We start from the raw sequence: 15,359 nt of genomic DNA, 5'->3' as shown, positions 1-15,359 counted from the left end.
GAAACTCCAAAACCAAGTACCACCATTGGAGTGAAGAGGAAAGTAACCCCAATGGCAGCCCGGGCTTGGTCTAAGTCTCCCTTAAACCCAGAACAAAGGGAAAAAGCGAGGAGAGAAGGCTTATGTTTTGGTTGCTTTCAGCCTCATCAGTGGAAGGTTTGTCCACGTAACAAAGATCGTCGGATGGCTGAGATGGTGATCTCATAATGCGACGTGGAGATGAAGGGAAGTCCCAGAGCGGAAGAGATGCAGATTCAGCTAGCGGGATCTTCTCAGAGGTTAGTACCTTGTTTGTTATGTGTGTCTGTTGCTAAGTTAGTGACGAGTGCACCTGATAACATCCTATCTAAGCCCGTAGCAACGGGGTATACAGCCTTTAATGATACGGAGTTAATTAAAATGAAAGAACAAGTGTCCAATCATGATGTCATTGTGTTGTTTGACTCAGCGTCAACTCACAATGTGATTAACTCCAAGCTCGTGAAGAGGCTGAAATTAAAGACAAGTCCATCTGACTATGCGTATACAGTCAGGATGGCAGATGGAAGTTCAACTGAAGTATGGGACCAAAGGGTTACCCAGTTGGAGCTTCGGATTCAGGACTATGCTGAGAAGCTTGATTTTGAAATGACCAAGCTTGCTCATGCAGATATAGCCCTGGGTATGGCGTGGCATTCTAGGAAGAATCCAGCCATTGATTGGAAAAAGCACGTATATCAATTCAAGATGAATGATGTGCTTTATGTCTTGCGAGGTGAGAAAGATATACCTCAGGGACCGTTGGTTTCCGTGATGGAAATCCGAAAAGCTCTAGTAGAGTTTTTATTCCTTTGCACAGCATCGGTAGAGCCGGTTGATGATTCTTCGGCTAGCACTGATGTTACGCAAAGTGGTGAGATGACCAAGCTGGCTAATCTTATAACAGAGGAGTTCTCTGAATGTTTTAGGGATGAACTACCTTATGGGTTACCTCCAGAGCGGAAAGTTCAGCATAAGATTGAACTGATCCCGGGGGCAAAACCTGTAAATAGACCTCCCTATAGAATGAGTTTTACTGAAGAGGCGAAGGTGCGTAGACAACTGGAAGAATACCTCAAGTTGGGGCAGATTCAACCAAGTTTCTCACCTTTTGCTTCGCCAGTGATATTAAAGAAGAAAAAAGATGATACGTTTCGCATTTGTATAGATTACAGAGCATTAAATAATATCACTGTTAAGCACAGGTATCCGATGGCTCAGATTGATGATTTGCTAGATGCATTAAATGGAGCCGTGATTTTCAGCAAGATAGATCTTGAGTGTGGCTACCATCAGATCCGGATTAGAGCCGAGGATGTGCATAAAACCGCTTTCAGAAGCAGGTTTGGTCATTATGAGTTTTTGGTAATGCCCTTCGGACTTACCAATGCTCCGCCTACATTCGTCATGCTTATGAACGATTTACTACGTCCGTATATCGGAAAGTTCGTAGTACATTTTATTGACGATATCCTAATATTCAGTAAAAGTATTACTGAGCATCGTGAACACTTAAGAGTAGTGTTCAGTACTTTGAGGAAAGCCAGTCTTTATGTAAATAAAAAGAAAACTATCCTGTGTATGGTTAGGCTTGAATATTTAGGGTTCATAATTACTCCACAGGGGGTAGAAATGGATCCAAAGAAAGTGGCTGCGATACTAACTTGCCAATCCCTCTGAGTCTGACCGCGCTCTGCGATCATTCTTGGGGTTTGTCCAGTTTTATAGAAGGCATATCAAAGGATATTCCGAGATAGTATCGCCATTGACTGATCTGACCTCAGATAAAGTACCTTTTATATGGGGACAGAATCAACAAGAAAGTTTTAACACCATAAAACAAGCTGTGGTCTCAGGACCGGTGTTAAAAATAGTTTATCCCCAGAAACCGTTGTTCCTGGAAACCGATGCAAGTGGCATTGCGGTAGGAGCAATTCTCCTTCAAGAGGGAAGGCCAGTAACCTTTGAAAGCAAGAAGCTTTCTCCCTCTCAAAGGAATTGGCCAACTCATGAATTGGAGTTATATGCTGTTATCCATGCTTTGAAAACATGGAGGCATTATTTGTATGGTTCAGAGTTTTATGTGGATGTGGATCATGATACTCTGAAACATTTTTGTAAACAGCCTAACTTGAGGCGCCGCCAAGCTAGGTGGGCAGAGCTCATGCAGGAGTTTAATTTAACGATTCGGTACCGAAGAGAAAAAGACAATAAGGTTGCTGATGCGTTGTCTCGCATTATGCACAACCTGAGTTTCACGGTATTAGAGAGTGATCTAATGACCGAGATTAGAGAAACTCAAAAAGTGGACGAGTTTGTCCAGAGCCTATGGCCTAAGGCTCATGTGTTAAAACGCGGGGAAAATGAAAAGGATGACCTGGGATCCTGAAAAGGCCAAACTTATGCAAGATATACCATAAGATATGGTATGCTAGAAAGAAATGGCAAGGTTGTAGTACCTAGTCAGAATGATCTCAGGCAGAGAGTCATTCGACAGTGCCATGATAGCCCATGTGCGGGACACCCAGGAGTCGAGAAGACATATGATCTCGTGAAGCGAGATTTCTTTTGGCCAAAGATGAAAAAGCATATTCATGAATATGTGACACGGTGTTTCTCGTGTCAGGTAAGTAAGGCCGAGCGGGTGAAGCCACCCGGACTTTTACAGCCCTTGGAAGTACCACTAAGTAAGTGGGAGAGCATTTCCTTGACTTTATTGTAGGGCTGCCTACGACACAAGGAGGGTATGATTCTATCCTTGTGGTGGTTGATCGTCTAACCAAGATGGCTCACTTCATTCCGACTAGAGAGTCTATTAGTGCCCCGCAAGTGGCGGATTTGTTTATTAGACATATATTTCGTCTGCATGGATTGCCGAGATCCATAGTGTCAGACAGAGATGTCAGATTTACCAGTCATTTTTGGACAGCAGTATTTGAGACACTGAGGACTGAGTTGGGAATGAGTAGTGGGGATCATCCTGAGACGGATGGTCAGACGGAGAGAGTCAACCAGACTTTAGAGGATATGCCGAGGGCATATGTGTCATTGAGGCAACATACATGGGACAAGTGGTTGCCATTGTTGGAGTTTGCCTACAATGATAGAAAACATTCCTCTACCCGGTTTAGTCCGTTTGAGCTGAACTATGGTTATAGACCAACCAATCCAACTATAGTTGGAGTACCTCAGAAAGTGCCTAGTGCCGCGAACTTTGTAGTTCACATGCGGGAGATGCTAGCACTTGCGAGAGCTAATATCCGCCAGGCTATGGATAGAGCCAAGGTGTATGCGGATGAAAACCGGTCTATAAGAGTATTTAAGAAAGGAGAAAAAGTTTTTCTCAGAGTTCCTTCGCACTCGAAGTCGTTGACTTCAGGAGAGTGTGCTAAGTTATCACCTCGATACTGTGGGCCCTGGTTAATTCTAAAGAGAATAGGCAAGGTAGCCTATAAATTGGAATTGCCACAGGGGTGTAAGGTGCACCGGGTTTTTCATGTTTCGCGCTTAAAGAAATGTTTACATACAGGTGACTCACTAATCGAAGGTGTGGTTTTGTTTTAGGAGATAGAGGATAATGCGCGGCGCAAACCAACAAGAATCCTGGACCGAGGAAGAATGCAAATACGAAATCGGAAGATACCCACGGTGCTGATTGCATGGCATGGTCAGCCTCTATCCGAAGCTACCTGGGAATCCGTATACCAGTTGCGGAGAGTGTTCCCAGACTTTATCATGGAGGACGCTGATGTCTGAAGAGGGAAGGAATGTTACGCTCTAGCCGAGGTAGCATGACCTCGGAAGAATCAGTCGACATTTCCCTTAAAGGATCTATCTTTGTAATATATTTGTTTGCGCTTCATGTAAATGATCGGGAGGGAATTAATGTCAAGGTCCTAGGTGAGGGTTGATAGAACCAGACTAGGTGGATCTAAGGCTAAGGGCCTAATGCAAAGAATGTGCCTAGGGTCAAAGGATTTAATGCATCCCAAGAGAGGGGTGAAATGTTGCATGAGGAAGGCCCTATATGGATGACATGTGGCATCTAGATCTATCTAGGGAGATAAGGCTTGTTGAAGCTAGTGAGAGATGAGAAGGAATGGTTTTACGTATGTTTATGATTCGAATTCTCTGTGAGCTCTCATGCTTCAGCAAGGATTGGCTGGGTGGAATAACTCGGTGCTTCTCCCATGATCTGCAGTCGGAATAGATAGTTAGTGTTTAACACCTACAGCTCCTTCACACAGCCCTGCTGGTGAAACTCCTCCAGCAGTTCCTCCTCCCCACAGCCCTGCAACAGCCTTTTTTCCCATGCAGTCCAACTCCCACTGTTGATGCAACTCTCACCGTAAGCAATGCTACTCCCAGCCCACAACTATACTTAAAACTATGAGGCAAATTTGTAGCAACTTGCATCGTTTTTGCATAGCTTTTGAAGTTGTGTACGTGAGCTAGAAGTATTCAGTTATTCTAAATCAGAATCTCTTTTTCTAAGCACTGACTAAGTGATACTCATGTCTGGAAGCAGTGGTACATTGTGCAGGCATCTTCTCTCAGGATCAGAGAGCCCTTGGATGATTGAGCACCCTAGCTAGGCTATCCCTTGAGACACTGTCTATGTATGTAGGCTTACTTCTCAGTCTTGAGCTTCGTTTTCATGTCTTGTACATAGCTCCAGCTATAGTCTACATACTTTCAGTTTGGTCTCAAGTTTGGAAGGTGTTGATAAGATTTACATTAACACCTTGGTCTTGTATCTCACTGTAATAAAGAGCCTAGATAAAGGGGAAAGAGGGCGGCGGGGGAGAGGGAGGGGGGGGGGGGGGGTTGTCTTTGCCCCTTAAATCATGTGTTTGTCTTATTGTACATTTCAATTTCTGTCTTCCAAATCTATGAAGTAAAGCAATATTCCAGAGTCTTATATAAAGCAATCTTTCCCCTTCCCTTTAAAAAATCACTAAGAGCTTTCAACAATTCATTCCTCCCTTTGTCTCAAGGGACTATATCTCATTTATCCGATCTCTTCACCACCATAATCTCCTCTAAGGAGGACTTGTACCTATTTCTTTGGACCATTAAAGTTGTTGGTGTGAATGATGAACCTCGCACAGAGTGGAAACATGGATCACCTCTCATCCAAACAATTAAAAGTAGCCACCACAAGTTGAATGTCTTCCACCTTTTGTCCAAATATAGTGACCACTCCTTGACCCTTGGAAACGTTGGAAGAGAATTAATGCCTCCTTTGTAGTTGTCACCTTCTAGATCAAAGATAGAATTCTTGAGGTTTCTTTGATGCCATAGCCTGTCAATACATACTATCTAGTATTTTGGGCTTGACACTATCAATGAGTACGTCATCGAACATGTATTAGGGAGACGGCGTCCAGGGTATGTGATATCTTGCATTCCCTCCTTGACCACACAAGTTCGGAAACTTCTCTGAATCTTCCTAATAGTATTAGAAATGAACCTTTGACACTAAGACTCATTGTTTGTGACAACTTAGTCTTCCCAACCAGACTGAGGGCTACACACCTTGGAACCCCAGCTACAAAGCAAGGGCTCTTGACCAATGTAGGACTCCACGTTCCAATATTGGATACAATTTCTTTTCCATGGCATTAGTTAGCCCACCCCTTTGCAAGATGATGTTTAGGAGGGTGGCCCATGCTGGATTTTCTTCAGGGCTTAACCGACACTCCCCATTTTCTTCCAACAGATCCCCTTTGCGAATCATGTTGCATATTACCCTCTGAAGGTTTTAGTGTGCAATTTGTACAGCTACTATTACGACTTGAGCTCTTCCAAGTTACTAGAGACTATGCACGACTCCAGTATGCCTCTTCATCACAAAGAAGGTATGAAAGGGCTTCACTTACCTGCATCATGCCTTTCCTTCCATTTTCTCACAATGGAGACCCACCCTTGCTGCCCTCCCTGTCTGATGAATCTTTTTTGCTTACTTCAACAAGATAACAAAAGAGATAACAGATTACCCTTAAAAAGATAAACACTACTCAGACTAGCCAACATGCCAACATCCCATTAAAAAGAACTATCTCATTGATTTAATTGTCTGATGCATTGTATCCGCTCCACAGGATTGCAATTGTCGGCTTCCACCTTTATTGAGTTTATTGTTGTATTTTAGCTAAAACCGAAATGCTTACAAAAAAGAAGGCAATTAAAATGATGCAAAAAAAAATTCTCCCGTAACCACACAGAGGAAGACTTACAGGATATAGCTGTTTTACCCAGAAAATTTTTCCTTTCTAATCGCAAAATTAAACTTATACGAGCTTGATGATTGTGCTGCTGGAGACATATTACCATCAGCTAATTGCTTGTCTACAGAAGCTGCACATACAATGGAACCATCTTCCTTCTTTATGGTACACCGTCGACCCATGATTGTCATTCGACGGATTTCCTGTGGGCTTTCCAGAAGCTCCAGCAGCATTTGTCTGAGAGCACCTGCTTTGGACCCCAGTTCAACCTATCATAACCATCATAAGGATGAATCTCATTTCTTCCTGCGTGCTTCCTAATAATGGGGAATGTTTTCCAGTTTTGTGCATTTCTAAAAACAAGTTTATAGATTGCATGAGCATATGCCTGCATGAAAATATAGATGGATCTGAAAACATGACCAAAGTCGTATTATACAGTTTACAGAGAACATTAATTTTGCTCAAAATCTGTCCTACCAATGCTTGCTTGCTAACACGTAGCTCCTCCAAAACATCTGCAGTGAGGCAATTCGGTAGAACTTTTAACAAAGATAGCACCTGCCACATACCAACACCTCAAATTAACATTCTTTCAATGAGGTATTTCAACTACCACATTTAAAAAAGGTTCCACTTCCAATGTCATACTCCTCTCACATTCTGTCTGGGTATTATTGCCAGTACTGTCGTTTATAAAATCGGGTGTGCCAGCTCTCACCTCTTTCTTGGGGCATGAGCCTTCACTAAAGTGAGTGGTAGGGGACAGAATCTTCATGACTAGGACATGCTAGACCATTTCTTTTTTCTTTTTGGGGGTGGGGGGATTGACACCCTACTTTTTTTACAGTTACTATTGGACCTTATTATAAACAGGCAGTCCTTGTTCTTCCCCCTTTCTAGTTCCTTTCGTCTGTTTCTGCAATGCTAGTTTTAGCTCGCGCACGCCGCGCAGGGGGGGGGGGGGGGGGGGGGTGTTGGGATACACTATATCTGCTTGAACTAAAACTGCAGTAGAACTTACTCGAGGTTCAACTTCCATTAGTCTACGCTCTAGCCGTTGCGTTCGAGACAAAAGTGATGCTTCCACCACCTGCTCCAGTTTAAAGCAATAACTCCTCTTGCATGGACAATGGAATAACAGCCAGTATATAAGTGCCAGACAAACACTCTACCTCAAGTTCAAAGGGCATTGTTGGAACACCAGAGTTTGTTTCAGGGTTAAGTCGAGGAAGTAACAAATCCAAAAATGCTTCAGCACCAATACTGGATTCAAGAAAGACAAACGTTGTAGAGTTTCAGCACAAATAAGAACCTTTTTAAAAATTACTTCTGGAATATGCAGCCTTGACACTTCATAATTAACTGTCTGTGCTAGAACAGCAGTAGTATTAAGATCATTTTGATTTTTGATCTCTATACGACCTGGAAAATCTCTATCATTTGATCATTTCATGCCTTTCAAGTCTGCTTTTCTAGAAACATGAACATTGCCCAACTACCTTTAGACTCAGACATGTGCACTCCCTTCAAGGATGGTAACAAAAGCCGATCTTTCCATGAACAGTGAAGCATCCACGTGAGAGAAAAATCACAGAAGACAGGTTCAGCTGTGCATGCTTTATAAAGTTCCAAAACATTCCAAACACAACACAGTTAGAAATATAGATGGCATATATAAAATCTCCAAGCAAAGAAGCATTTGCATTCAGATTGCAGCAATGTAGCAAATGCAGTGAGCAGAAACTGCACAAGGGTGGGTTATGGAGCCACCCATACCAGCTGCAGCGTTGGGCAATCCAACCAGCAACCCCCACCCACGCAGAGGCATCTCGGCATCCTAGATTTCCTCTATTCTGCAGGAAACAGCCTATGAAGCGAATGGACATGGCAACCTACCTGCCACATACAGATTCATTAGGCATCATTGTCCACTCCACTATCACAGAGTCTTCTCGATTCGCCAACCATCCATTAGTCCTTAGCATGCCACTGATCAATGTGTAGTAAACTTGCAGTAGAATAGGAACTGATCTATTCGCATCTGTGCAGCAGTGCTGCCCCAACATGGACAGCAACAGAGGGGGGGAGTGTATATGGGTTGGTGTGTGTGTGGAGACTTGAGGTTCAATGTCCATTAGTCTACGCTCTAGCCGTTGTGTTCGAGACAAAAGTGATGCTTCCACCACCTGCTCCAGTTTAAAGCAATAACTCATCTTGAATGGACAATGGATCTCTATATGATCTGGGAATTTTTTATCATTTGATCGCTTCTTGCCTTTCAAGTCTGCTTTTCTAGCAATATGAACATTGCACAACTATCTTTTGATCCAGAAATGTCCACTTCCTTGAAGGATGGCAACAAAAGTGTTAGAATTATTGCTATAATTTAATAGTGACCGATGTAATGTAATAAGTAGGTTAGGGGCACTTTTCCCTCACTTAGAGGTTTTTCCCCCTAACCACAGTTAGTTCAAAAACTATGGTTAGTGAAGGATAAGGTTTTGTCACTTAGACAAAACCTATCACTCCATTCAGTTGTAACTCTCTCATCTAATTGCAACTACGTTTTCAGCTCTCTCTCTCTCCTGGTTCTTGTTCTCACCTTTGCTCTCTCTCCCATTCTCACATTTGGTATCAGAGCACGTTGACCCTGCTCTCTGCTTCCTCTGCCTCCAACTCCATAATTCGTACGGACTGATTCCGTACAGTCCTGAACAGTACCTGCGCTACCATTCGTCATCGTCATTGTACAGCAGTCTTCAGCCGTACGGATCGTTGCCAAACCATACGGTTCGCCGTACAGTTCCGTACAACTCCATCGCCATCGTCGCATGTACAACTACAACGCCGTACAGCCTATAGCTCCACGCGCCGTACAGCCTGCAGCCTCTTCCGTACCGTACATCGTCGCCAGCCGTACATCGTCCGTACCGCACGTGTGGCGTCGTACATACCATACATACCGTACAACATGCAGTCTCGTCCGTACAGTACAGTCATCCGTACTTCTGTCGTGCAGTCACCGTACAAGCCGTACAGTTGCATTTGGCCTTCTGAGCAGGTTTCATTCCTGCAGGCACTTTTGAAGTTGGTCGTCTGGCAGAATTTTCTTTGCAGGGAGCCATTGTTTGGCTAGGCAGATTTTTGGACAGATTTGAGCACATTCTGTGAATTGGGCATTTTGTTAAATTTGGGGCTTTTGTCAAACTGCCCCAAGTTGTGCTCAATTTCAATTTGAAGCTTGGGGCTTTTGTCCCTTTTTTGGCACACATTGCAAGCAAATTGCAAAGATTGGCCAAGAAATTGGGGCTTTTGCAGGAGATTAGCTATTTGGGTGAAATTTGGCTCAATTTCAACTCCAAATTTGGGGCTTTTGTTCAAAAATTGCAGATTTGGGGCTTTTAGTAAATTTGCCCCTTTTTGGTTGCAATTTCAAGCCACAAATTGGGGCTTTTGTGTTGGGAGAGCAATTTGACAGGTTTCAGTTCACACTACCTTTCTGTGAGTGCTTTGAAGCGCTTTTGGCAGGTTTTGGGAGAGATTGCATGCTCTAGCAGATTTCTGATAGAGACATTACAGAGATTTGAGTTGCATTTTTAGCCAGTGTTTGGCTGTGTTTTTTTGGGATTTGTGCACTCCATTCCCAACAAGGGAATTCAGATTTTCATTTGCTGTATTTTCTTTCTCAGACATGGCCCAGCAAAATCAGAATGATTTCGGTTTCAGTGGTCTCTCACAAGAGGACAAGCTGGATGGTACCAACTACTCCCTCTAGAGTTTTATGGTACGCAATATTCTGATTTCTCGTAATTTGTGGGACTATGTAAGTGGGGATGAGTTCCGGCCAGCAAATGTGGCACCTAATACCCCTCCCCAACAAGGAGGAGGCAGAGGTCATGCACAGGGTACAGCTGCAGCACAAGTTATTGGTGCAGTTATACCTACCACTCCAGAGCAAAAGAGATGGGATTCACGTGATGCTTTAGCTTTGTCGTGTATTTCTCTTTCAGTGAAAAGATTCATCATTCCACATATCCGGTCGTGTAAGACCTCAAAGGCAGCATGGGATATTTTGGAGAGCATGTGGTTCAGGACAGCCTTCTCAAAAGGCTAAGGGTGATGCAGGTAAGCCCAAGAAGAAGGGAATATGTCATTACTGCAAAAAAGCAGGTCACTACATTGGAGAATGCAAGAAAAGGCTTGCAAAAGAAAAGAAAAACAGCTCCGGTATGGCTGTCTCAGATTCAGCTCCTCATGCATCTGACAATGAGCAAGCTACAGCCAACTTTGTGGAGCACGACTATGCCTTCTTGTCTTGCATTTCAGACTCTCAGTTGGCTGTTCGGGATAGCACAGCCACTTGTAATGATGACACTTATGCTTTTATGACATGTAGTTATGATTCTTCCAAGGATGCATCAGCTTTCAGTGTCAATGAGACACATAATACATGGTATTTTGACAACGGTGCCTCAAAGCATATCACTTCCAGGAAGTGTCTCTTCACATCTCTGCATCCACCACCTGTTGGTAAAAAGGTCACATGTGCCAACAACTCCTCCTATTCAGTCCGTGGTACAGGAGAAGTTGAACTTACAGCCATTGATGGCTCAACATTCAGAATTTCTGATGTCTTGTATGTGCCTGGTATCACAAAAAATCTACTTTCAGTGTCCACTCTTAACAGAGCTGGATTTCAGGTCATTTTTGAAGATGACAAGTGTGCAGTCCATGATAGAGAGCATGACTATGCCTTGAGATTGTCTGGCACTCTGTTGCGTGGTCTTTTTCAGCTTGACATGTATGAGAAAAGACCAGCACATGCAATTACAGTTTCCACTCCCACTGCTGCTATGCAGAATGCGGAGTTATGGCACGCGAGATATGGACACATGCATTATGGCAGCTTGATGACGCTTCAAAAACATGCCATGGTTGATGCATTGCCTCCTCTTGAAACACCTCTGTGAAGGGTGCATTCTTGGTAAAATGCACAGATCTCCTTTTAAGAAGGATGGATCAGTTAAAGCTGTTCGAAAATTACAGCTTATACATAGTGATGTTTGTGGTCCCATGAGGACTCCATCATTGGGTGGTCATCTTTACTTTGTCACTTTTATAGATGACTACTCCAACTACACTTGGGTTTATGGGCTGAAACGCAAATCAGAAGTGTTTATGGCCTTCAAACACTTTGCAGCCATGGTTGAGAATGAATCCGGACTCAAGATACAGACATTACGCACTGATAGAGGAGGGGAGTACTTGTCTGCAGATTTTGATGCTTTTTTGAAAGACAAGGGCATTGTACATCAGCTTACAGTGAGGCTAACTTCTCAGCAAAATGGGAAAGCTGAGAGAAAAAATCGTACTCTTATGGAGATGGATAGATGTATGCTGAAAAGCAAAAAATTGCCTCACAAATTTTGGGCTTGAAGGTCTCATGTGTGCCAATTATGTTTTAAATCGGGCACCCACAAAAGCTTTGAAGACCAAGACTCCCTATGAAGTTTGGCAAGGGAGAAAGCCTTCTGTGGATCATTTCCGTGTCTTTGGATGCCTTGCTTATGCTCATGTACCTGTTGGGTTTCGGCATAAGTTGTCTGATAAGGCAATCAAATGCATTTTTGTTGGGTACAGTGCCGAAAGCAAGGGATACCGTCTCTACAATCCTGTCACACGCATTGTCAGTAGAGATGTAATATTTCCAGAAAATTCAGCTCACACTCAAGCTGAATTTGATATGCCTTCTTCTTTCGGTGACGTCTTTAAGGGGTTACTACCCATTGCCTTGGGTTCCCCTGCTGATATATATGATGAAAATCAGAATTTTCAGATACCTCCACATGCTTCGATTTAGCCACAAGATGTCATACCACCTCCACAAGCCGTGGAAGAGGTTGTTCAGCAAGAAATTGCAGATATACATGCAGCAAAAACAGTCCCAAATTGGCTGTTACAGACTCTCAGGGAGAGTAAAATTGATGCTCCATTACCTGGCAGAACTCGGAGTGCAGTAAGGCATGGGGGAGGTGCTCTTTCAGTTGAATCAGGTTATGCAGGTACTCTTCTTGATGAAGAGGAACCTGAGACATTTGAAGAGGCACAGAATAATGTGCATTGGATGAATGCCATGCACGATGAGTTGCAGTCCATTAAGAAAAATCAGACATGGGAAGTTGTCGATTTGCCACCAGGTAAACATGCCATAGGTACACGGTGGGTTTTCAAAGTTAAAAGAAAGCCAGATGGCACCATTGACAGGTACAAGGCAAGGCTGGTCGCAAAAGGATATGCTCTGAAAAAGGGCATAGACTATGAGGAGACTTTTGCTCCTACATCCAGAATGACAACCATCCGGTCAGTCATAGCAATGGCTGCAAATTTTCAGTGGAATGTTCATCAGTTGGACATAAAAACAGCCTTCCTTAAAGGAGACTTGTTGGAAGAGATTTATGTCAAACAACCTCCAAGCTTTGAAATTTCAGGAAATGCACTTCAGGTATGCAAGCTGAATAAAGCTTTGTATAGGCTGAAACAGGCCCCACGTGCATGGTATGCAAAGATTCATGCCTTTCTGACCAGCAAGGGGCTGCACAACAGTCCAACTGAAAGCACCCTCTACATCAAGAAGAATGGGGGGGATATTTTAGTCATCATTCTTTATGTAGATGACTTACTGCTCACAGGGTCAAATGAAGATAATATTGCAGATTTTAAAGCTGAATTGCAGACCACTTTTGACATGTCAGATTTGGGGCTGCTACACTTTTATTTGGGGATCCAATTCACTCAAGAGCAAAGTGGCATCGGTATGTCTCAATCCAAGTATGTGCAAAAACTCTTGGACAGATTCAACATGCAGGATTGTAAGCCCATAGTTACTCCCATGGAGCCGGGGCTGAAGCTTACAATGCATGAAGCAGGTGAATCATTTGATGTCACACTCTACAGTCAAGCTGTCGGATGCCTCATTTATCTCTGCAATACACGACCTGATATTCAGTTTGCAGTTTCTCAGGTGAGCAGATATATGCACAGCCCAAAGACTATGCATTGGCAGGCTGTAAAACGCATCTTCCGTTATTTGCAAGGTACCAAGTCTTTTGGCCTGATGTTTCCCAGGGGGGGGTGACTTGCAGATGCATGCCTACAGTGACTCAGATTGGGCTGGAGATTATGACACTAGGCAGTCCACAAGTGGCAATTGTTTCTTTTTGGGCAAAGCTTGTATTTCTTGGTTGAGCAAGAAACAATCTACAGTGGCTACCTCTTCATGTGAAGCTGAGTACAGGGCAGCTTTCACAGCGACAGTTGACTGTGTTTGGCTGCGTCGTTTATTTGCTGATCTTCATCTTTCATTGAAGGGTCCTTCTCCAATTCTCACTGATAGCCAGAGTGCTATTGCAGTAGCAAAGAATCCTGTGTTTCATGCTCGCACGAAGCACATTGAGGTTCATTATCACTACGTCAGAGAGAAGTTGCATGCAGGAGAGATCAGCATGATCTATGTGTCAACACATGACAATGTTGCAGACATTTTCACCAAAGCACTTCCACGTGAAAAGTTTGAGGCATTTCGCAGTGCCCTAAACTTATCTCCTTTTGGTGATTGATCTTTTCCTTGTACATGACATGGGCACTGCAGGGGGGTGTTAGAATTATTGCTATAATTTAGCAGTGACCAATGTAATGTAATAAGTAGGTAAGGGGCACTTTTCCCTCACTTAGAAGTTTTTCCCCCTAACCACTGTTAGTTCACTAACTATGGTTAGTGAAGGATAAGGTTTTGTCACTTAGACAAAACCTATCACTCGATTCAGTTGTAACTCTCTCATCTAATTGCAACTACGTTTTCAGCTCTCTCTCTCTCCTACTTCTTGTTCTCACCTTTGCTCTCTCTCCCATTCTCACAAAAAGCCCATCCTTCCATGAACCGTGAAGCATCCACATGAGAGAAAAATCACAGATGAAAGGCTCAGCTGTGTGTGCTTTATAAAGTTCCAAAATATTCCAAAAACAGCACAGTTGAAATATAGATGGCATATATAAAATCTCCAAGTGAAGAAGCATTTGTATTCAGATTGGAGCAATGCAGAAAATGCAGTGAGCAGACACTGCACAAGGGTGGGTTGTGGAGCCACCAATACCAGCCGCAGCACTGTGCAATCCAACCAGCACCCCCCACCCATGCAGAGGCATCTCTGCATCCTAGATTTCCCGTATTCTGTATGAAAAAAGCCTATGAAGCGTATGGACATAGCAACCTACCTGCCACATAGAGTCATTAGGCATCATTGTCCACTCCACTATCAGAAAGTCTTCTCAATTCCCCTATCATACATTAGTCCTTAGCATGTCCAGCGCAATGTGTAGTAAACTTGCAGTAGAACAGGAACTCCTTGAAAGTTTATTCGCATTTTGCTGCCACTGCTGCCCCTTGCCCCCCAGGGCATTCTAACCCTCACCACTCCAGCTCCTCCCCCTCCATCACTCTCCTTTCTCCCACTTGTACCCACTCCCCCTTCCCCTCCATCACTCCCCTTTCTCCCACTCAAGTTTATGCCCATGAACATCATGATAGCCTCTCTTTCTCTACTGTTCTGCCTTACTCCTTGCCTCCTCTTTACACAGATCTTCACCCATTGAAGCGTCCTTTCTGAGTCTTCCTTGTGCATGGTTCAGACAGCCAGGTTTTCTGAGTTTCTCTCCACATAACTGTGTCTTCGTCCAAACCTGCAAGTGCCTCCATCTCGGTATAGCCTTGAGGTCCCCTCTGTTCCACTCACTTATCACTGGGCCAACCAGGCTATCCAAGAGGATCTCATAAAGCTATACACATTCAGAACCTAGTTATCGCCTAGAGAGCTTCTTGTGAAGCTCAGCTTCTACAAAAATCACTACTTATAGATACCAGAGGCGGGCTTCATCGATTACTACACACGAATCCACCTCCACCACTCTTTGAGGATCTCGATCAGGCAGTTCCGGGTTCCCTCACACCGACTACGCATTGAGATCGGACAAGCTGAGGGTATACCTAGTGAGGGCCGCATTTGCACTCTATGTGATTTAGGAGATTGAGTCAAAGGATCGCCTTGCTTTCAG

General features: G+C 43.6%; 1 protein-coding gene across 4 annotated transcripts in view; it reads right to left on the bottom strand.

Annotated features, from left to right (window-relative positions):
- Positions 1 to 15,359, bottom strand: part of MGT10 (magnesium (Mg) transporter 10) — a 69,221-nt gene that overhangs the window by 40,537 nt on the left and 13,325 nt on the right. For all 4 annotated transcript variants that reach the window (XR_015541569.1, XM_087379561.1, XM_087379560.1 and 1 more), the window contains exons 5-8: positions 7,424 to 7,514; positions 7,273 to 7,341; positions 6,729 to 6,809; positions 6,352 to 6,517 (exon numbers count right to left, since the gene is read on the bottom strand). Coding sequence is in view for 3 of the 4 variants with exons in the window: in XM_087379561.1 (XP_087235687.1) it covers positions 6,352 to 6,517; positions 6,729 to 6,809; positions 7,273 to 7,341; positions 7,424 to 7,514 (407 nt within the window). In the remaining variant the exon portion in view is untranslated. The remainder of the gene's footprint in view (positions 1 to 6,351; positions 6,518 to 6,728; positions 6,810 to 7,272; positions 7,342 to 7,423; positions 7,515 to 15,359) is intronic.

This window comes from Dipteris shenzhenensis, chromosome 9 (genome assembly GCF_047967505.1).
Source record: "Dipteris shenzhenensis isolate YYH24624 ecotype China chromosome 9, Dip_SZ_1.0, whole genome shotgun sequence".
Classification (NCBI taxonomy): domain Eukaryota; kingdom Viridiplantae; phylum Streptophyta; class Polypodiopsida; order Gleicheniales; family Dipteridaceae; genus Dipteris; species Dipteris shenzhenensis.
The sequence above is the reverse complement of the archived record's forward strand: the minus strand, read 5'-3'. Positions and strand labels throughout refer to the sequence as shown.